Raw genomic sequence first — 22,887 nt, forward strand, 5'->3', positions numbered from 1 at the left:
TGCATAAAGCTAGATCTTGGTCCAGAAAACATGCTTTTTTAAAAAGGTATGTAAATCCGTTCCGTAGTTTTTGAGACATTAAGGCTCATAAAGTTTGTATATTTCACGCTGTGGAGGATCAGGGGTTCTGACAGATCTTAAGAGAAGATCTGATTTGCTGACAGCTTTTCAACAAAGATGTGGGGTCAAACATTTTGGGATTCTGGGACTCAGTCCCCTGTCCTAGGAAAAAGGTTAAAATAGCTATAAGGGGCAGTGTAAGGATACCCTGCCTCCCTCTATGAGGCCAAAAAGTTTTTTTTTTTTTTTTACAGTAAATTTGTGGTGGAGCTACTTAATAAATCCTGATAACCACTAAAATTCGGCAAGTATGGTGAATGCTGAAGTTTTATAATTTGCACAGCAGTGATGCAAGCCATAACATGCACATCAAATTCAGTGCTTATGACCTCAACCTTGATGTGGACCTGCGCCCAACCTGTTGCAGGCGACTAACCCCACTCCACATGGCCTGAGGGTTTGACTAGAGGTTGTGCGCGCTACTTGCTGGCGGCTGTCTACCTCCTGCACATTGCTTTGGTCCGGTGCATCAAGGATTTGCCCCATATCCTGGCCTACTTTCCACTGAGTCTGCTGTTGAGGGCAAACTCCTGCTGCACATCACTGTGTGCAGCAGAGGGTTTTCCTGCAGGCTATAACCAGGCCATGGGAACAACATGCTGCAAACAGCCAACTCACACTGGCCACATCCTTGCGAATGTGCAAAAGCAATGAGAGGGCAAAGACCCAGAAAGTGGGACTCAGAATCAGTACATAGTGGGAGCTCAAGAGTCTCACAAAGAGACGGGACGGAGTGTGGAAATGTTCACACAAGGATAGGACATATTGAATAATCTAACTCTGGGAAAACAGATACAGCGGAAAGAAAGTAGTTAAACAGGAGTTGCCTCAAAGCGTTGCAGCTGCTGACTTGGATCATATGGCATAGTACAAAGGTAAAAGCAAATAAGGACTTTGGATTGACTAAAGTAGAAGTGAAGGGGAAAATGTTGAGGAGGTGTCACCCAGCAAGCATGGTGGGCTGGGGAGCGCTAGAGACGAGGGTCCGCCTGGCGGACCTTGGAGATCGTGGCATGCCTGTGAGTGTGGGCCGCTGGGACAAGCGTGGACTGAGCTTTCAAGCCGCCCAATTGATGCGTGTGCCCGGCCTCCACTGACACCGGACACCTAGGGGCTGCGGGGTGTGTGGCCTTGTCAGGCACTCCCTCCGCGCCTAGGCCCTGCGCGTCCGCACCTGGCATCATTGCTCTAACTATCAGGCGCTGCCTCACCCCCACACCACTGAGGGGCCCTGGCCAGGCAGAGGTGAATGCTTGTGGTCGTAGCTGAACCCATTGTACATTAAATCACACATAGTGCACTGCAGTATAGCCCCAAACGATCTGCTGCCCGGCCGCATTATACAATGAATAGTGCCTGGTGACTGCGCCATCGCGGCGGGGAGCTATAAACCCACTATAACGTTTGTACACTGGTGCGGGCTTGCCGGCTCCCCTTTACTATCGTAGCACTGTGGACCTAGAGTGTGTGAACAACTGAGAACACGCGAGACCGACCTCGTTGGGACCCAGCCTGGGATTCATCGTAGCGCTGCCTGCCGGTCTCAGTGGATGGAAAACACGCTGGACATTGTCAAGACGAGCTTAATTTTCTCTACAGCGTTGTGGTAATCTTAGTTGCGTGCCTCACTCCCTGCCTCCGTCTGCACTGGGAAAAAGGGACACGCGAGCTCAGGCTGCAAGATGGGCAAAACGAAACGAGGGCAGCCCCGGCTCAGGTTTAAGCCTAGAAAGTCCAGCAAGACACGACATGCCACATCGGACTCTGAACTAGACAGCCCCACGGACAGTTTGGCTGCAATTGAAAAAATAGTTGCTGTAGTTCAAAGTAGTCTCTAGAGCATAGATGGCAAGATCGACAACCATAACTTAAGAATGGACCATCTGTCAACTAAACGGGACAAACACGCTCTACGACATGGCGAGGCAGATGCGAGCGCGCATCTCAGAAGCCAAGGATGGGATACAGCTGGGGACCACAAATACGTCTATGGAGATGGTGCTTGAGGTGATACAGGCCAAGAACGAAGACCTTGAGGCACGCTTGAGACGCAACAACCTGCACATTACGGGACTGCCGGAATCCACGTAAACAGGCCGCCTCAAAATGTACATAGAGTCTCTATTACAAATGGTTTTTGGGGAAAAAAACTTGTCATTTGTGTTGATTGTGGAACGTGCCCATCGCTCCCTGGCTGCCAGACCACCACCTGGGTCGCCTCCGCGCCCCATAATCGCACATCTTCTCAATTATAGAGACTGGGATGCCATTCTCCGCATGGCCAGGGAAAAAAGAATGGTTTCCCACGAGGGCAACAATCTGGCTTTCTATCCAGACTTCACTGCAGCAGTACAGTCAACTCGAAAAGAATTTCAACCGGCAAAGAAAATATTGATGTCCGAAAAAGTCCCTCCCGACTGGTCGATGAAATGAACGGCAGATCTGGAATCTTCACTACGACTAAAGCTGCAATGGACTATGCAAAATCATTAAAACCCAAGGCCAAGACTTCTCCCAATCCAGAGGATGATGACAATGATGCAGGCTCGCAGAGTACGACGGAATGACATTAACGTCCAAAAAAGAAAAATGATTCTTTCTGCAGAGAGTGGTACCGCTTTTGGAGTTTAGGGTCGGCCATGCTTGATAGAGTCCTGCGCAAAAAATGACACCAGTTGGGCGGATCATACCTGGAACTGGCAGATAATACTTCACCTTTATCAAACTTGTTTATAGTCTTTGCTACTGGTAAACATGATATACAATGTTTCATATGTTAGCTAGGGTGGGAACTAGCAATACACTACTCTGATCAACTCCCTTTATACCTGGGAGGGTCGTTGTGCTCCTGCGCTCCCCCAGCGGGTGTTCCTCAGTGGTGCTATGGGATCTCTCTTTTCTGAGGGGATACTGTTTTGGTGGTTCAGGATGGCTTTAGCAGGTTTGGGTTGCTGCAGTGGGTGGGGAGTCTGGGTGGAAGGGGGAAAAGAGGGAATGGGTTGTTGTGGCTACTACGTACTAAGCAATTCGGTTGCAGGACTTACCGTGATACAGAAAGGCTGGTTTGTAGTGCATGTCATATGTTACATCCACAGATGCTAGATGGCTTATGAAAAAATTAATTGTTTGTTTAATGTGAAATGTTCGCAGACTCAATACCCCAAAAAAGATAAGACAAACACTAGCTTACCTGGATTGTCACAATGTAAACATTGCATTTATACTGGAAACACACCTAACACGCTAAACTGCGTCGCAGTTGGGGTCTAAATGGTCGGGCTACCGACAGGTCTCCTCCTATTCATCATATGCTGGAAGGGTTCTTACCCTCATAAAGAGAAACCTACCCTACACTATGCTCAAAAGCTGCATAGATGATTCTGGAAGGTACGCCCTAACTCACGGTAATCTTGCAGGGTCCCTCATAACACTGGTTAATCTGTATGGTCCCAATGTAGATGACCCTGAGTTTTATGAGCGCATATTCTCTATACTGCGCGAATGGCCAGAAAGGGGGGGACCTGAGTACCCATCTAGATCCAAGAAAGGACAAGTCAAGTGGATTGGCGGGACACCCTCCAAGATCCACAGGAGCTATCAATGAAGGCATGATGGAGCTCACGTTGTCGGATGTGTGGCGCATGCGCAACCTGATTACACTTACAGGTACACATGTTTCCATCGCTCATGCCAGTTGGTCCCACCTGGACTACTGGCTTATGAGCAACACCAGCACCACATGGGTATCAGACATAGAGGTGCTCCTCAGAACATTGTCAGACCATAACCCTGTTAGGTTTGAATTCCACATCCCACAAACCTTTTCCCGGCAATTCACATGCGCTTTCGCAGTGAGGCATTACTTGATCCGCTTTTTTCACAAACCATACAGGAGGCAATAACACAATATTTTGAGCTGAACAAGGGCACAGCAACTAGCATGGCTACCCCTGGGAAGCCTTCAAAGCAACTATTTGAGGAGTGTGTATTGGCACGACCGCTGGCATACTAAAAGATATCCGTGGACAGATGTCCCAAACTGAACGCACCCTGCAGGGCCTCGAAAGAGATTATGACCGATCCCTTAACCTAGCACTTCTCGCTCAAATAAAGGAATCCATCATTATATACAATTCATTAGCAGAAGATGAAGTTCGCTATTTATCCAAACGCCATGTTGCCTGCGCTTATGGAGAAGGGGGTAGGCTGGGTCACACATTAGCTCGAAAATCAAGGCTAGAGAAGACACACACACCATTGTTAAAATAACAGACGACTTCCGAGGTAGATTGTTACTGATATAGTAGGCCAATTTCAGGCAGCATACGCAGATATGAATGCATTAAAAACCAGCGCACCGGCCACAGAACTTGATGATTATTTATCAGACATTGCCCTGGCATGGCTCTCGGATGCCCGCAGAGAAAATCCATTTGCCAACCTATAACAGTGGAAGATATCAAAATGGCGATAAAATCCCTTCCAAATAAAAAAGCTGATGGCTTCACCTGTGAGTTCTACAAGGAGTTTGTGGAGGAACTGGCGCCCTATCTCCTTGAAATGTACGCGGAGGCGTACGAAGTCGGCTCACTCCCTGAAACGCTACACAAGGCCCTCATCATCGCCTTGCTTAAAAAAGACAAACCACCCAATCGACGTGATTCCTATCGCCCACTCTCATTCATAAATATAGATGCGAAACTGTTAGCGAAAATATTGGCTACCAGACTCACACTGCTAATGCCCCTTCTGGTCTTACCGGATCAGTCCGGCTTCATACCCGAGAGATCTACATCTTACAACCTCTGCACACTGTTTGCCATGTACCATATTCTTGGCCGGGGTTACAGGCAGTGGCTGTGATGCTTTAAGCAGCCAAAGCATTCGACTCTGTAGAGTGGAGTTATATTTTTTTGCATCCTTGATCGCATGGGCTTTCCACTGCTGTTCATCAACTGGATATGTCTGCTATACGTCGCCCCCTCAGCGCAGGTTAGCATTGAGGGTATAACCTCAGATCCCATCTCCATCTGCAGAGGGACGAGACAGGGTTACCCCCTCTCTCCGCTCATATTTGCGATAGCGCTGGAACCTCTCGCTTGTATTATCCGGCAACGGCATAGAGCAGCAGCACTGCATTTTGCTCACAGTCCAGTGAGTAGATCACTTTATACAGATGACATGTTATTATTTGTTAGAGAGCCACAGACATTTTTATCTTCAGTGCTTAGGGAATAGATTCGCTTTGGATGGTTCTCTGGCCTACCATAAACTGGTCTAAGTTGGTGGTCGTCCCGCTTACTGCTAGCACCTCTCCCCACGCGTTGGAGTTCCCCCTGCTGTGGTCGACAGAACCGGTAAAATACCTGGGAGTGGGGGTGCATCGAGACCCAGAAGCTGTGATCCACGAAAATTATGGAACCGCCTGCACAAAGCTCGAACAGCAGGTGGACAGGTGGATACGGCTACCACTATCATTGCCGGATTGGCTGGTACTGGTAAAAATGGTACTCCTACCCAATCTCCTCTACTTCTTCAGTTCTATTCCCATACCACTACCTATAATATTGTTTAAAACGATAAACACACTTTTAATTAAGTTGATATGGGGCGATACAGGCTTGTGTGAGCCTCGCAACTCTTGCCCTTGACTACAGCAGGGGAGGCTTTAGTGTGCCTGACATATACCTGTACTACCTTTGTGCACAGGCTCAGTATGCTTACTACTGGTATCAAACTCATTATTATTTACCAAATGTGGCTGTGGAGGATGGTAATTCTCACTCTCTCCCTTTAAGATCCATACTAACCCATACACATAGGGGCAACCCCCGATCTGAGATCAATACTGTTGATACTGCCATCGCAACCTGGCAGGCATTGGATCGTAGAGAGGGCAAACTTTGGGTATTCTCCCCACTTCTGCCTCTAGCAAGCCATGCTGCGATTTCAGTCACACAAGAGACGGGCGCAGTGCATACTCTCGCCCTCGCAGAGACTGACAGAATGCAGGATCTGTTCCCTGACGGTAACTTCATACAAGAAGAGGACCTCAGCTATATACAAAATCAGACGCCTCTTTTCATTTTTACTATTCATAGGCTCAGAAAGGCACTGCAAACACTACCCCACGTTCCTGGTAGAACCCCCGACACTACAATCCCTACACACACTACTCACTAGCCCTACGAGGCGTAAATTGGTGACTAAACTCTACCGAGTAGCGAGGGAAGACGTTCCACTATCACAAACCAAGTCTGGAGCTATGGAACAAAAAGCTGGACCCACCACTCACAACGAAGGATTGGGAATATTGCTGCCAAATAACTAAAGCACTCACATCCAATGGCAACCTACGAATATTACACTTCAAGTTTTTGCACCAAGTTTACCACATACCAGTTAAACTATATAAATGCGGTCTCAGAGATTATGATAGGTGCAAGCGGTGCAACGCCCAGGGGCCGGATTTCTGGCACCTGGAATGGGAATGTAACAAGGTGGCAAAATATTGGACAGCGGTGATAAACGCATTACATGACATGATGGATCTCACCATGGCATGCACCCCAGACGTATGTTTGCTGGGCTTCATCCCGACTCTGCGGGGATTACTGTGCAGATTTGTCAAAATAGCGTTATCGCTGGCTAAACGCAGAGTGGATATGTGCTGGCAGAGCCTCGTCTGTCCCACGATTACAAATTGGTTAAAGGACTTGGTGTACTGCCAAGAAACCCTGGCCCTCTACACTGAAGAATTACCCGCCACATCTTGACTCAAAGATAATTGGGAGCCACTGTTACACTATCTCCGTTCACAGGGCACTGATGCACAACCCGACTCTGATGCTTAAAATGGACTGTGCTATAATAATCTTGTCAAACCACCACGTCACATATACTGTATATTTGATTAATAAGAATGTATGTCTTACCATACTGTATTGCCACATGTTTGTGTGTTTGGTTAAACATCTGAAGCACGTCGTAATGCCCTGTATGTAATGTGCATAACTTTCAATATAAAAATTCAACAAAAAAAAGCATGGTGGGCTGGTCCGAGGAGCTAAAGATGGTCACACACTATCAGACTGCAAAAGACAAATGCTGAATGATATTCAGAAAAGAGTCCTATAACAAAGAAGTTCAGAGTTCTTTACGTGCGGTTTACTCAGTTGAAAAGTTTATTGTAAAAGGATTCATCTCCTTTTATAGAGATGTATCTTGAAAATGACCTTTGATCTTTTGTTATCTGCCCTACTTTAAGATGGCCGCTGCGCTTATCTGCTGTGGTGTGCGATGTACACATTCAGACAGCGCTGCGGCCATAGTCAATGGATGCATCTATCTGGGTAGCTGGACATCATACGCCCCTGGTGTTGTAGACTCCAGGTACTCAGAATCCTTCAGGATCCAGCGATGGAGAGACCTCAGAGAACAGCGCATGTCGCAATAGTAATGTACGGAGAAGTTGTACATGAGCCTCTAGGGTTGGGACAGTCGTGCCACCAAGAACACCACGACATGAGTCCCAGCGGAGCCCTGATGCATAGGGAGTATCTTGGCTCTTGGCTGGAAGCCGCTTGAACTAGCGTAAAACTGTCACAGGACGAGGGGATTGCTGAATGAAGATCTCAACTTCAGGGTAGCAAGCCTAGTCCACAGTCCTACCCTCGGAATTTCCACATTCCTGTTCGAAGCCGCAGAGGGATCTTCAGTAGTACCAATACCTATGGGCGGACTTGTCTACTTTAACTCAAGAAGTGATAAAATCGTTATTGTAGAGAAATATGTCTAATTTTTTAGGTATAATGACTTTCAGTAAAAGGGGCAATACCATGCATGCATTGTAAAGTGTTGACCTTTCTATAGTGATTTAGCCCCCTTTCTATTAAGGTGGCATTTTTGTTTAGTTCTGAGTTATGTTGTGTTTCCTTCTTCTGAATGTGCAAATTAGTCATTATTTCTAATGCATTTCATCCCAGTTGAATTTGCTTTGCATTTTGCAGTTAGAAAATGTATTGCATAAACATCTTGGGAAAGTTGAACTTTTTTTATGACACGTAAATTCTTTCTCCCACCCTTTACGGCTGCAGTTTCGCACGACCATATTAATCTGGAATGTTATTTCCCCAACAGGGAACCCAAATATATGATGCAAAAAGAGGATCCTTTGTCGATCTTGGCATTTTAGACGTCATGCAGATCTTTGGTCGTGCTGGACGGCCGCAGTTTGACAAGTTTGGCGAAGGCACGATCATTACAACTCATGACAAACTCAGCCACTACCTGACGCTCCTCACGCAGCAGAACCCCATCGAAAGCCAGTTTCTGGACAGTCTTGCGGACAACATGAACGCAGAGGTAAGAAATCAAAACCACCAGTGTTTCTTGAGAAATAGGTTTGCTTCAGTTTTCAGTGTTTACTATTAATCTCTAAGGGCTGAAGCAGCTCATTTTAGCGTTGAAATGCAATAATCGTTGCAGCTTGTCATAGACAGTGGGTCCAGTATAACAATTTGTACAAACGTTTGCAAAGTTTAACAATATGAGGCTACATATAATGCTCCCAGAAGGCTTTCTGATTAGATGCAAATATTCGCAGAAGCTTGAATGCAACATTGATGATTCTTTTCTTTCAAAATAAAATGTTCACAAAAAATGCTACCGGGGGAAAAAAAGAGTTTTGCTAAACTACTGTGAAATTTTAAGTACTGTTTCTTTGAAGCAACATTTAGTAAAATGTGTTGATACATGCTAGTATTGCCCAAAAATATTCATAATTGAAAATCTCTGTAACCAGTTTTAATAAGATTATGGGAAACATTAAAATTGGTGTCATTGGTGGACAGCCTTTTTGTTTTGTTAATGCATGTTTTATTTTGATATGGTTTTTGTAAAACGTTATTGTTCAGGGAGCTGCCAGGCCCTCACCATTACAACAAACGTTGGAAAAATATGTTTTGGTCTAAAAGAGCACACATTGCCACAGCAGTCACTGGAACTCAACAAAACTACTTTGGGTGCCAGTATGCTCTTTGTAAAAGAGCAGGGTGCTGTTGCTCACAGTGAAGCCAACTGATAGAGAGAGAACTGCATACCTAATAAGGGGCCCAGTTCTTAAAGAAAATCTCAAAAGTGCACCCATAATATATATCCTTACATTAGCGCAGATTTACAGCTTGCATGAATTTACTAGAATTTACAGAAGTAGGCCAGGAAATGGTACTTCTAGAAAATATTTGTGAACAGCATTTTAGCACTAGCAAATATACATGTGAGATGTACTCGTGAAAATCTGCTGAGCATTTCCAACTTCACTTTCCCTCTAACACTTATTTTCCCAACCCCTGAAGAATGCTACTTCTGCCCTTGCCAGGTGTACATTTACAACCTTTCTCAGTATGGGAAAGGTTAGAGAGGAGCTGGTGAAAAGCCCTAAAACATGCAAGTTAGTAGGTTTGCACATACTCAAGGAGCATTTGAAACCTGAAAATATTGTTTACTGCTATCTTTTGCCCCAGTGTGTAGATCTGCAGAAAGATGGCAAAATAAGTGAATTGCTAACATTTAAATCCTATTCTAGTATGATGCCTGGTGTAATCAGAGAGGCTATTATCAGAGCTCTTATGTAATGAAATTGCTGTCATTATTTGTTGCAGGATTACACGGAACCGAAGACAAGTGGATTTTTTTTACAGGATATGTAGATTTATGAAGCTACCTGTCCCATGGACAATTAGATATTTTATTAAATCCCACACGCCTGATTGAACTGCTTGCAATTTTCTAGTCAGGTTGTTGGGAGTGTGCCCACTAGTGCTGCGTTTGCCTGACCTGGTCTAGTTAAAATGGCTGCCGTGATGAAGACCTTGCCTGTGATTGGTCTGGAGATAGATTAGGTGGAACACAGAAACATGTTCAGGTGATAATTGCATTGCATCATCAGATTTTAAAGCGGTCTCAAATTACAGTTCATATTCGAATGAGAAAGCGGGCTTCGGTTTTTAACATAGGCTGCTCAGGTAATCGCCATGCACAGGTTATTGTGAGACTACTCTTGACTTGGAAGACTTCTGTCTGCGCCTTGAAATTGCCCAGGAATTGTTGCTTTACAGACAGACCTCCAGATTAGTTTACAGCTCTAGTTTTGCCTGCAACTCGCCTTTCAAAGCCTGAAAATGTACACACTGTTCAAAATAATTCATTCATGAGCGTCAAGTGTGGAAATATTAGACTCTGATACAGCCTTACAAAGAGGAACGAGAATGGAAATCCTTCTACCCCCACAAGAACTGGAATTGTATGCGGGATGGCATTGATTACTTACATGTTTGTGTAGCTGCTTGTGTAACAACACTGGCCATTAAATTCTCAGTCCGAGACCAATGTCTCTGTGCCTTCAATCCCAAATATGAGAGCAGAATCCATATTCTGAGTATGTAACCAGAGCTCCATTAGCCTTCTTGGTTTGCTAGGCAATTGAACTACCACCCACACCATCCAGAGAACCACCAAGTAAAATGGAGTTTGTAGTCTTATTCTTTTAATTTGCACTGTTTTAAATTCTCATTTTTGTTGCCTTACTTTTATTTACAGTTACCGTAAAACTCGAGTACTTATTTTCAGCGGTAGTTGTGGGGTGCCATTCCACCTAATAAATATATTCACAGGGTTTGTAATCAGATACAGGGCACCTGAGTTGGATGGGGCACTTTGTTACTTTGAAATTGCACCATTACTGCAAAGAAGCCGGCCTGCCATAACAATGGAGGTGTCCCTGGATAAAACCCCGACACCTCCCACAAACAACTAGGTATGGGAAACAAATTATGTCAATTACAGCCAGTGACCCCTGATAGCCACTTAAAAACTAATATGTGGAAATTGTACACTTTAAAAACCATGCATTTAAACAGCACAACATGAAATTGTTTCCATTTTGTTTTGCTAAGCTACTTGGATCTAGGTTATAGGTCAAATTCTCAAAGGTATTTACTGCCATAAGCAAGTTTATGTTACAAAATACCTCAATTTTTGCCTAACAATAATTCACCATGGCAGGCTTGAATACGTCCGATTTCTCCTCCACGATTGTGGAGAAATGCATAGTAGTAAATCCCACACAAGGAGTGCAAAGTCCATGTTCGTAAGACTGGGAATACCTACAAATTGATATGTTTGTGGGCATTCCCAAACTCCAATCCAACTTTTTCCATCCCTGAAAATAGTCAGAAAGTAACTCAAGCGAAGGGCGGGAGTAATTCCCATTCCCATGATGGAGGATGGAACAGTGGAACAGATGTCCCGCCATATTTTTGGGGAGGAAAGAGGTTTTTCACTGGGGGTGTGTCTTTTTTACAGTGTGCATTTGTACAGCAGGCTCCATTACCTATGCATAATTCAGTGCTATGCAGAATTCTGCCCAGGGGGATAGGAGTCTAGAGGAGATGTCACATGAGATTCCCTCTGGAATGCTTGGAAGCCTTCTCCTAGTTCGGCTTACCACACACTCTATTGGGAATGTATGTGTAGTGTAAAAAAGAAGTAAATCTGCATATAGGAGTACTTTTACTGGTGCAGATGTACAGTTTTCTTTGTGCGGTGGCCGCACAGTGTTCACATATACGTTTTACAGTTTCTGGGAAAGGGTGGTGTCCGGGGATGGGGCGACAATAGGAATGGCCCCTTGTTCACCTGCTTTGTTTTCTTTTGTGAATCACATGAAATCAAATACAGAATATCAAATAAAATGAAACTCGAGAAGAGAAAGCGAGAAATGCACACATACAAACACATTTGTGCAGCAGTTGAATTAACCCGCCAAGCTATTTTACTGACCGGGGAACGTATGACTTGCAGGTTCTACGCAGTTCACTGTACCAGATACACACCCCTCCTCTTCTTGTGATTGGAGTATGCAACCTAGAAGTGACAGCCCCTATAGGCATCCAACTTGGCATACTATCTTTTTTCATTGAGTTCGCTGTAGTATTATTTTTTTAGATTCACACCCCATGAAACCCACTAAGATACGGCCCTGCAGAACCTTTACAACTTTTGTTTTTCCTTCTAATAAATCCGCTCGTCTTAATATCTCACCAAGACAGTCCCTCTATATCATCTCCTATCATGAGTTATACTGTTTATCTCCTAACATCCTCTCTGTTTTACACAAGTTGGCAATTATGGTAAACTGGAGTAGCTGACTGCAGAACTGAGTAATGCTTACTTTGGCCACTAGATGGCAGCGGAGGATCAAAAAGGGTAAATACATTTGATCCTTAGTTATAATATACACACCAATGATTATACATTTTGCGGGAAATTCACGTCTCTTACATATTTCGCTCTTACATTCCCTAATAATTTCCCCATTGCCTGTATGCCTATTAGGTACACCTTCGCGCATCGACTCAAAGATAAGGGAGTTGTTTGTAAATGTTCAGAACGTCAGTATATAAATGAGATGTATTTTATTTTTATTAATGATGCTGTCTTAGGACGTAAATGTTGTACACGTGAACGCACACCGACGAGGATAGAGTGTAGGTTCCCGTGTTTAAGGTATTAGCCGTTCTTGGTAAAGAACCACACACTGTCTCTCTTTTGAAAGGATACGTAAAAGACTCATAATTAACGCTCATATATCCGTCTACTAATTCTTGTACATGAATGAAGTCAGAAAACATTGTATTTCCCTGTCCATTAATTTTTTTAAACGGAAGCATATAGAAATACTTTTTGGAGTGATTTTACATGAATCGTCCAATGCCAGGCTGGTACCTATGCAGACTCACAGCATAAGTAGTCAGAACCTGTTAATTAGACCTTTAATAACTGCAAACGTTCATTTTTCCTTTTACTGTAATGCTCATATTTTCAAATGAGTGTATTATTTTAAAAAATATACCTGAAACATGCCTAGAATGAATTTGTGAATACATATTTAAAAATTAATTACAAATTACAAGTGGAAAGTAGATCGGTTTCAATTCCGTTTTTTACAAGCACAAAATAAATGTGAATAAATACCAATACTATGAACAAAAAATGGATTAATACAGAGGGAAACGTTAAAAACTTAAAATTCATTAATCCAAGGGCACTTTTTCCGTCGAAACTACCACGGAGACTTGAAAAGTGGCACTGGGAGTCGAGCCCCACTGTAAACTCAGGTGGTACTGCTCATTTCTGTGGCAAACAATTCGAAATTGAAAAATAGTTCCAAAATGACAAAACAATTTCTACGAAAGTAAAAAACAGTAAGCATGTAGGTGCATACTTTCCCTTGAAAACCATGCATGCCTAGATTACATATGGATGTGATGTTTGTGGTTTTGGTTGATTTTAAGCCTGGAACTGTTTTAGAGTTCTGGTTCTTCATCTGCCTGGCAAAGCTGGTCAAGGTGTTTCTGGTTGCTCACCTTCTTTCCAATGTGCCCCCTGGCTTCCTGTGAACTTCTTGCCTTGCTATTTTTCTTCTCTGCCATCCTTACGGTGGTGTGCCAGTTTTTCTAGTAGGGCAGAATTCCTCATCATTAATGAATGAAAGGCGAGGAGATTATATTAAGGAGATTTATGGATACGTTATTATGGTTAGGAAATTATCGGTCTCAATCAGAATGAGCTTTTCGCCATCTGTTGTAGAAAGCAATTCTCATGATGCCAGTGTGCATTCAAATTTCTTAAGTTGTATGTATTTATGTTACGTTTTTCTGGAGTTGGACCAATATGTGTCTGATAAAAGTTAGAGGTACAAGGTTTACAATTTTAAAAAAAACTTTCCGCCCATTTGCGTATCTTTCAGTGATCCCAGTAGCCCTTTTACGCGCACTATATTGTATCTTCCATAAAACCTGGTGGAGTTATCCAATTTTATTATATCAGCAAATCCAACAGGCTTAATGGTTCATGATGTCTTTTTTAAAACTGAAAATAGCTGTTAGACGACTGTGATCTCCCGCGTCGAACTTCAATTGCCATTGGTCCAAGCTCTGTTTATTTAAACGCAGCTAGCATATAAACACCCAGGTTCAAGATTGTGCCAGAGAAGCTGCCTTCTGAATAAATAGCTTAATATCCAGGTCTAGGAAGTACTGGGCTATCTGTTTACACGAACACTTAATTTTTTTCATTAGGGGTTTATTACAAAATTCACAATCTTTCAGTGTGATAACGCCACACCTAGTTTGTATCAAAGGTTAGAGTGGCTCTAGTGCTTAATTTCAAGTTCTGCATTTCTGAAAGGGGATAATTCATTGTTACCATAGATGCTGGAAGTCAGGGTGTGTGGGGGGAGAGGGGGGAGGCGATGGAGGGTGCTGCAGCACCCATAGAATAACCATGCTAGGGTTCAGAAGGTGAATTAGCAATAACTCTTATTTATCTTGTCACATTTGCTGTGCATTCCAAGACAGAGGTCAAATGTCAGGCCATTTCTTCTGATAAATTACTGCTTATTCTTATAACAAGGAGACTGATGCTTACTTTTCTTTCTCTGACTGCAAAGTGTTAGGAGTTTGTAAACTGAGTATGTGACAATCTTGCTAGGGCACACGATGCGTGAACGGAAAGGCTGTAGGATGTCTATTCTCTTCTTACACACAACAGCACTTAAATACCTGTAGATAATCTGTGCAAATATTTCAAACTATATCAGCAGTTAGGGAAGCACAAGTGAAGCACATTTTTCTTGTAATTCTGAAGTTTGAAAGAAACAAAGATTTTAATAGGATAAAATCAAATCCAGACAATTACCTTGGTGATGCATCAATAATAAATATTCAGCTCAAATTCTGTTCCCACACGTTATTTGTGTGCTAATAGTTTTATCAGTAAAACTACGTCTGAGCAGATTTACTGCCCATTCTAATGGAAGATGTGCTATCTATAAAAACCATGCTCTACCACACCGTGCTTCAGTAATATATCTGCAACAGCGTGCTCCAAAATGCAGCACTGGCTACATACTGCATACACCCATACTACGCTCCAACTGAGTGGGCGTGGCTCATTTGCTACCCTTGTTCTTTGTGTGACTCTTGGATTTTTCACAGTCCCTATGAAATATGTGACATCATGTTTATGGCAGCGCCCCCATTCTGAAAATAGCTCCCGCCCACATTCTGGAAATAGCTTGAACCCTACTGAGTGCTAACGTACGTTTTCCACAGTTCCGAGGTGTAACAACTTGGATTGTGACTGTCACCATTGTCAAAATGTTGCCAAATGTATCTGTTGAAAAAACAAGCGGTGCGATAATATGCGCAAATCTTGGAACCCTGATGTTGGTGCATATTATGCTGTTATGCAGACCGAGGCCTAAGATGCCATTTCATTATGCTTTGAAAAGCCTGAAGTAAGCCACAGCACATGATCTAAAATGCGGCATTATAATGATATTCTGATGTCCTAGAGCCATATTTACACACTTTATTTAGTTAAGTTAGGGTTCAATGTACTAAAGAAATGACTGCAAATAGTGGGTGGGAATTGCACACTGATTTTGTGTGACCTGTGTGTAATTCAGCTTCGTAGTTTATGTACTAATAGGTCATATTGCAAAATTCCTGTTCGCGGAATGACCTGCCTAATGTAAATTCATGAGGCAAGCAGTTATTTTGAGTCGAACATACGAGTCGTGGCTTGCAAGGGTCAGCAGACCTCCATCTCTTCATTCATATTCCAAAAAAGGATTTTTATTTCAAAATAGAGCCTGGGTTTCATAAACTGCTGTTGCTTTGAAAAAAATACATATTTCTCATTTGGGAAGACGTCTGCCGAAGGGACAAGGGCAGCAGGCAGTTGTCCCCTGGATCACTGTGTAATGCTGCCTGATATGATTCCCTCAGTTTCCCTTTTTAAAATCCGTTTCACCTTTTTTGAGGACTCATTTACTTTTGAATAGATTGTGACCGCAGTTGCTGTCATAAACCATTGATTCATTACAGTGCGATTCTCAATTAGAAAGGATACCCTTTCATGCTCCCTCCTATTTGAGATTTGGAATGAGTCACAAAATCTCTTATGCAATTCAGAAAGGCCTTTCTAAATCACAAAAGGAGTTTATTACATAGAAAATTGTCATTTTGTTGTCCCATATCTTGTGATTTAGCAGATTGTAGGGCTTGCTAGTGTAAAATGCTTTAGCTCATCTCCAAACGTTCTTATTATATTAGATTGCTATGTATATCCAGGTTAGGCTTTATCTGGGCTAAATATCTTCTATCACTATGTTCATAATTCAGTGATTTAAAATGGATTTGAGGCGACCCTCGAATAACAATTTACAAAACTTTTGTTAAATGTTTTATTAATAGTTTATTAGACGTTATTGATTTGGAACTATTATCAAGATCCAACAGTGTTATTGTTATTTTTTATCACTGTATCAGTTTCATCACAAAAAAATATTTTAAGATATAAGAAAATAAATGTAATAAAAAAAGCAGTATTGCCCACCTCTCTTTGTTCATGATAGCACAGACAGCAAGTGCTATTGGAACATTACTTCCATGTTACTGGGTTTGCCCACCCTGACACACAGTAATGAAAGATTTGTAATTTGCATGTATGCTAAGTTTTTGCTAAGCATAGTAAATCGTATCTGTACAGGTCTCCAGAGGAACAACATGCATAAGGTTTGTACATATGGATAGTCTAATTTCATGGCTAAGAGATGGGTTGACCATCCTTAGCTACATTTCCAGCTGCTACTCGGATCCAAAAGTTAAGTCATTCTTATACTGGTAGACTAACAGCACCATTTGTATGTGGTAATGCTGATGCATATCCATTGATGTGCGATGGATCTATTCTAGGAAACTATTATCACAATGAGCCAAACCTGAGGTTAAATACCTGAAGACATCCACTCCAGCATTTGCAGAATCTCATTTTCAATCTGCACATCATTTCCCATGTATATTTTCACACTCGTATGATCTTGAAGTTACTACTTCCATTGAGTGCCTCCTAAAGCTCTTGATACATTATGCGTCCAGACATTATTTGCCCCTTTCAAATCTTGAGCTGTCAACATATCTGGCTGGATCGGTGATCTAGCCGTAGCCTAGCAGCAGAGAGATAGTTTAACTGATTTTAGTACCTATCAAAAGAACCTACTTTAGCGCAAACATAACAAATAAATAATGTTCTTTCTTTGTATATTCTTGCATCCTCAAACTGCATGCTGTCTCAGAAATATTCTCTAAGATCCTTAAATCCGACGTTAAAACCTGACCTTTAATTAAAACCTCTGTTTTTCGTCTATCCTTTTTTCTTCTCTTTCAAATGCCCCTCTCCTTCCCTTCCATCTTCTGCATGTCTCCTCGCTTTAAGCACAACTTACTCTGAAACATGCATTTTTAGCCTATTCTCCATTATTTTATTTCTGCAAATTGCCCACCCATCATTCACAAAATCAAAAACGATCCTCCTTCCTCTGGGTATCATACCTATGCAACCTAACAATACTTGATGTCCTCTAACTCATCTATTAATGCCACTAACCACGTGCATGCTCCCCCATCCCCACCCACTAATGCTCGCAACTAACCAATCCATTATTAATTTAGTCCACCATAAAGAAACATGAACGACTGCATTCAATGGTCTGTGTGAGCCCACAAGACCAATCCCAATAACTAACAGTAACCAATTAAACTGGACAAACCACTAACTTTCGGATCCGGAGCAGCGTGCTGCCTAGTGTAAAGCGCTTTGACGCCTCATCAGGGGTAGTAAGCGCTATATAAATGCAATTACAAACAAAAACAGTAAGGTAGTATACAAAGACAAATAGCACAGGGACATTCAAGGAGAGAAGAATAAATACTCTGGCATAGAACATTTAGCCTTATTTAAGTTGCTTAGTTTCCATTATATTATGTTTCTGATGAATATAAAAAATGATAAGTAACCATTGAGCCTTCTTGTTTAACTGCTCTGCTTCTCTGTAATGTTATTTTTTCCATTTATTTGCAGATTGCTTTGGGAACAGTAACTAATGTGGAAGAAGCAGTGAAGTGGCTAAGCTACACTTACCTTTATGTGCGGATGAGGGCAAATCCATTAGTGTATGGCATCAGTCACAAACTTTACCAGGTAGAAAATGTGTCTTAAATTTGAAAAAAGTAACCTTTTTATTGTTTGAGTTTCATCATCCTGTCCTAATGTGATAGTAAATATTTGCAGTAGTTACCTCTTGTCAGGAGCCAGGCTTTTAGCTGTTAAAAATACATTAGAAAAACTGGATGGTTAACCAGTAATAGTTCACAGTTGTGGCACGCAATCTCTATGTAGCACCAGTCATCCTGAACTGCATTATGGTAAATTCAGTTCAATTTTCTCACATTTCAGTTCCTTTAGCAGCCAAGTACATGCTCAGTCAGTGCTGAAAATTCCATGGTGTTGCCATTTATTATATTTGAAGAGTTTTATATAGCGCTGGCTAGACCCGGAGGTATCAGAGCGCTAACTCAGTTACAATTACAATTATAGGCTTAGGAGAAAGACATGAGAATAGGTAATAAATTATTAGTGCGTTGCATAGCCAAGACTAACGTCTTGAGGGGAATGGAAGGAAGAGGTGGAGAGGAGAAACCGGGGTAAAGGAAAGTAGATAGAGTAAGGCAGACCAGAAGGGGGAAAGTACATCCAGAGAAATAAAGCCTTTAAAGAAGTCATTGTGAAAGATAGACAAAGCCGTGAGTAACCATTTGAAACAATGTACGAAGTCCGGCTGGGTAGGTGACAGCCGAGGGGATGAGCCATAGCCAGACTTCTCTATAGCTGCATAGGACAGCTTCACCAGGCAACGGCCAATGGTTCTTTGGCTCCTCTGAATGCAAGCGCTGGGTAGATCCGGAGGTATCAGAGCGCGTTAAAGTAAGGAAATTATTACAGCAGAACAGTGATTACAAAGATTACAATTAGTTTCTGGAGCAAAAAACAACAGCATATTTCAAAAATACATCAGTTGAAATAGAGCACAAGATAAAATACTTCAGTTTCTAGAGCAACAGAAATGATGGAAAACAAGACCAAGGAGCAACGCTGGAGAAGGGGGAAAGAAAAGGGCAAGGAAACGTATCAAGACAGGTGACTGGGCATGAAGAAGAGATTCTCAAGTGATTGCCAAAACTAAGAGTAAGCAAGTCAGACAAAGCAGGAGAGGGTCCAGGTATCGGTAACAATCTAATCCGGTCTACAGAGCTGGGACGGGTAATGGTAGAGGTTCATTCATCAGAAAGGAGTATTTCTCATATTTGGATGCTGCTTTTAAATTACTTCAGACAAATGCCAAAGAAAGTGTGGTTTATACTAATGGTTCCGCCAATCTATTACTTCCCTTTTGCTTATGACATCTCACAGGATAAAAATCATCCTCCTGCAATGCAGATTGACAGATGCAACTCCACTCATTTGTACTCACAATTCAGTACTTTTATAGTTCTGTTTGCTCATACTTTTGACACCTGTCAGATGGTAGCCAGTAATGCTCCCTTTACTCTACTATTATGAAGTCTTGATGGTCATGGTCTGTCTGATCTTTATTGGCACCTAATGCTTTGATGGGAATGTCAATAGTTCCGGTCTAAGGAATATAAAACATTATGGGACAGAATTACTAACCTTTCACACAACGCAGTACAGCGAGGCAACTTGCTGTGCTGCACTACATTGTGTGTAAGGGAGATAGCAGATATGCACCATACCTACTAAGATACAGCACTCTTCTGCTCTCTCATAGTGCTGGCACACTTCAGGCAGCCTAGTGCCGATGCGAACAACCTTGCCCCTTGGAGTTAGGGTGCCTGCATTACAAGGAGAAGTGTTTTTGTACAGGAAGGAATACTTGTGGCCCTGTGCAGTTATTGTTTGTCGGGTGTGAACTCCCTTTCCTGGTAGACTGAACACTTGCAAGGGGGATTACTCACCCTTTATCATTAACACAGGTTCGAGGCATGTGGGCTGCTGAATTCATATCTGTGCATAGATCGCCGCCTAGTGTTGGGTCCGGATGATCGCACATTGTTGTCCTGGAAGAGTCTTCGAAGTATCACGAGATAGGTGGCTCCTCCCCTGGACTACAGTGCGCATGGGCATCGACTCCATCCCCGGATGCATATTGGTTCACTCAAGTTCGGAATCAATATAAGACTTTCTTTTGGCCAAAAGGCCTTTAGTTTATCGTCGGTATTGTCTTGCGATCGGTGCCCAGTTCTGTTCCCGCTCAGTTCTTGAGCCGGACATCCAGAGGAGCTGCCTGCTTTTCGGCACTGAAGGCCCGGTCGACGCCAGAGGCCTTATTGACGAATCATCATGGAACGGAGCCCGTTCAAAAGATGTCCCGTGTGCAACTCGAAATATCCTCACATCGATGTCCACCCGGTGTGCAACAAGTGCCTGTCGCCGGATCACGATGAAGCCAGCTGTATGGCTTGTTCCCGTTTCCGATCTGCGCGCAAGGAAGCCCAGCAGACGGCACCTAACCCGGTGAACATCTTCGATGCCGAGGATGATGAAGGAGCAGAGCGGGAGGTTCGAGAGAACCTGTTGGGTCCCGCCTTGGAGGTCGACTCCAGCTTCGACGCTGATATTGAGATGCTCGATGCGGAAGACGCAGTCGACGAGGTAGGAGACGATGATGGGGCCTTTGGGGCCATGGAAGATAGCTCAAGCGAGGAGCTAGGCCCACAAACTGATACTGGGGCCAAGACACTTCATAAGGCTCAGGTCGAGGGATCGCCACATGGCCTTACCCAAGATCTTCCACTGAGTTCTACAGCCCCGCCTTCGGGCTCAGCTTCGGACATTTCTAAGGAGCCGCAAGTTGCAAAACCGAAAGAGAAAGCTTTGGTGTCTACGCAACCCAAAGCACTTGAGGTGAAATTGAACCCGAAAGTGCGTATTGCTTTGGTCGGCTCGAAGTCCTCGGAACTGTCGGCACCGACGAAGCGTAAAAGTGTTATCGACCCGAAGAGGCCGCTAAAGGGCGTCAAGCCAAAGACTGGCACGCAGGAAGGCACAGGTCAAGGACGTCGACCCGAAAAAATCGGCGCCGAAGACAGTCGACACCGACAAAGGACTCGGTGCTCAGAAGGTTCTCGAGCCTACGCGTCGACCGGACAAGGCGAAAGGTGGTACAACCCTCGAGTCCACGCCTGGCGGTGCCTCGAAGGATTCCGTCGAGTCAACGCAGCCGTCCGCCTCCTTCTCGAAGCAGGTGGCAGAATCACTGAAGCGCATTAAGGACAAGGCTTCGGCTGTCGGACCAAAGGATCCCCCACCATCAAAGCCTGCCGATAAGCCTCAAAAGACGTCGGCGCCCATCCACTTCACGCTGCCGCCGAAAGTGGTACCGAAGGCCTTCGTCCCTAAGATGGCCATCGAAGTGCCCAAGAAGGTGTCCACGGGGCCGAAGCCCAGAACTGTGGTCCCGGCCACAAAGCATCAACAACCCTCGCTTGAAGAGCAGCAGGAACAGTTTATCGATGCAGATACAGGCAGACTTTCTATTTATAAACGAAAGATCGCCCCGGAACAGCCGATGGAGTCGTATAGAATCCCATTGAAAAAGAAGAAGGATTCTACTACAACACCTGTTCTTGTAGAACCTATATCTCCATGTGGCCAAGATGTCTCGCCCACTTATTCGGATGTAGAAACAGGGGACGGTGACAATGAGGAGTACAACTATCCTGTGGACACTGATCCAGAAGATAATAATGAACCCTGGGCAGATGCTGCTGACCCAGGGGATCCACACACTGCCCTAGACACTCATGTGTATACTGTAAAAACATCGCCTGCTGAGGATTCGGCGGCGTTTAATACACTTATTGAAAGGGCAGCCAAGAATCATGACGTCCAGCGCCATGCTGACCCTATTGAAGTGGACTTTCTGTTCGACACCTTTTCCACCTCAGAGAGGACTGTCAAGACTCTGCCTATGCTGAAGGGTGTCTTGAAACATGCTGGGAAATATTTAAGGAGCCTACAAGGGCCAGGGGGATAAACCCCAGGATTGAGAAAAAGTACAAACCGGCGCCTGGGGACCCTACCTACATTAAGGGACAGTTGCCGTTGGACTCTCTTGTTGTTTCTAATGCCCGGAAGAGGGCTAACTCACAAACAACGGGTGATGCTCCTCCCCCTGATAAAGAATCTAAGGTGCTAGAGGCATCAGGGAAAAGGGTGGCAGCTCAAGCGGCCAATATCTGGCGCATTTCAAACACTCAGGAACTCTTAGCCAGGTATGACAGGGCCCATTACGACACACTGGAGACCCTGTTACAGCACCTGCCAGATGAATATAAGGAGGCAGCTGAGATGCTCATACAGGAAGGGAAACTCATATCAAATGCTTCTATCAAATGTGCACTGGACGCAGCAGACACCGCGGCCAGAGCCGTTAACACTAGTGTCATGTTAAGGCGACATGCCTGGCTCAGAATCTCTGGGTTCAAGCCAGAGATACAGACCACCATTCTAAATCAGCCAGTATACCCTGATCATTTATTTGGCCCAGAGGTGGACACCACCTTGGAGAAAATCAAGAAAGACACTGAGACTGCAAAGTCTATGGGGGCTCTCCAGTCGCAGCAGTTCAGGGGTGGTTTTTTTCGTCGCTCAGGGTGTTTCCAGAGGCCAGCTGTCCCAGCAAACACAGTACAATAAAGGTGGCACGCAAACCACATACACCAAACAGAGTAGAGGTGGCTATCGTGGAAACAGCGCCATGGGCAGAGGTCGTGGAAA

At 43.7% G+C, this 22,887-nt stretch overlaps 1 protein-coding gene across 1 annotated transcript in view; it reads left to right on the plus strand.

Moving 5' to 3' along the window:
- The window catches only part of ASCC3 (activating signal cointegrator 1 complex subunit 3), a 2,217,780-nt gene that overhangs the window by 1,591,381 nt on the left and 603,512 nt on the right, over nucleotides 1–22,887 (plus strand). Inside the window, exons 16-17 of the mRNA XM_086926668.1 lie at nucleotides 8,260–8,484; nucleotides 18,109–18,228. Coding sequence (XP_086782794.1) covers nucleotides 8,260–8,484; nucleotides 18,109–18,228 — 345 coding nt within the window. The remainder of the gene's footprint in view (nucleotides 1–8,259; nucleotides 8,485–18,108; nucleotides 18,229–22,887) is intronic.

The sequence above is a fragment of the Lissotriton vulgaris genome, chromosome 6 (assembly GCF_964263255.1).
Source record: "Lissotriton vulgaris chromosome 6, aLisVul1.2, whole genome shotgun sequence".
NCBI lineage: Eukaryota > Metazoa > Chordata > Amphibia > Caudata > Salamandridae > Lissotriton > Lissotriton vulgaris.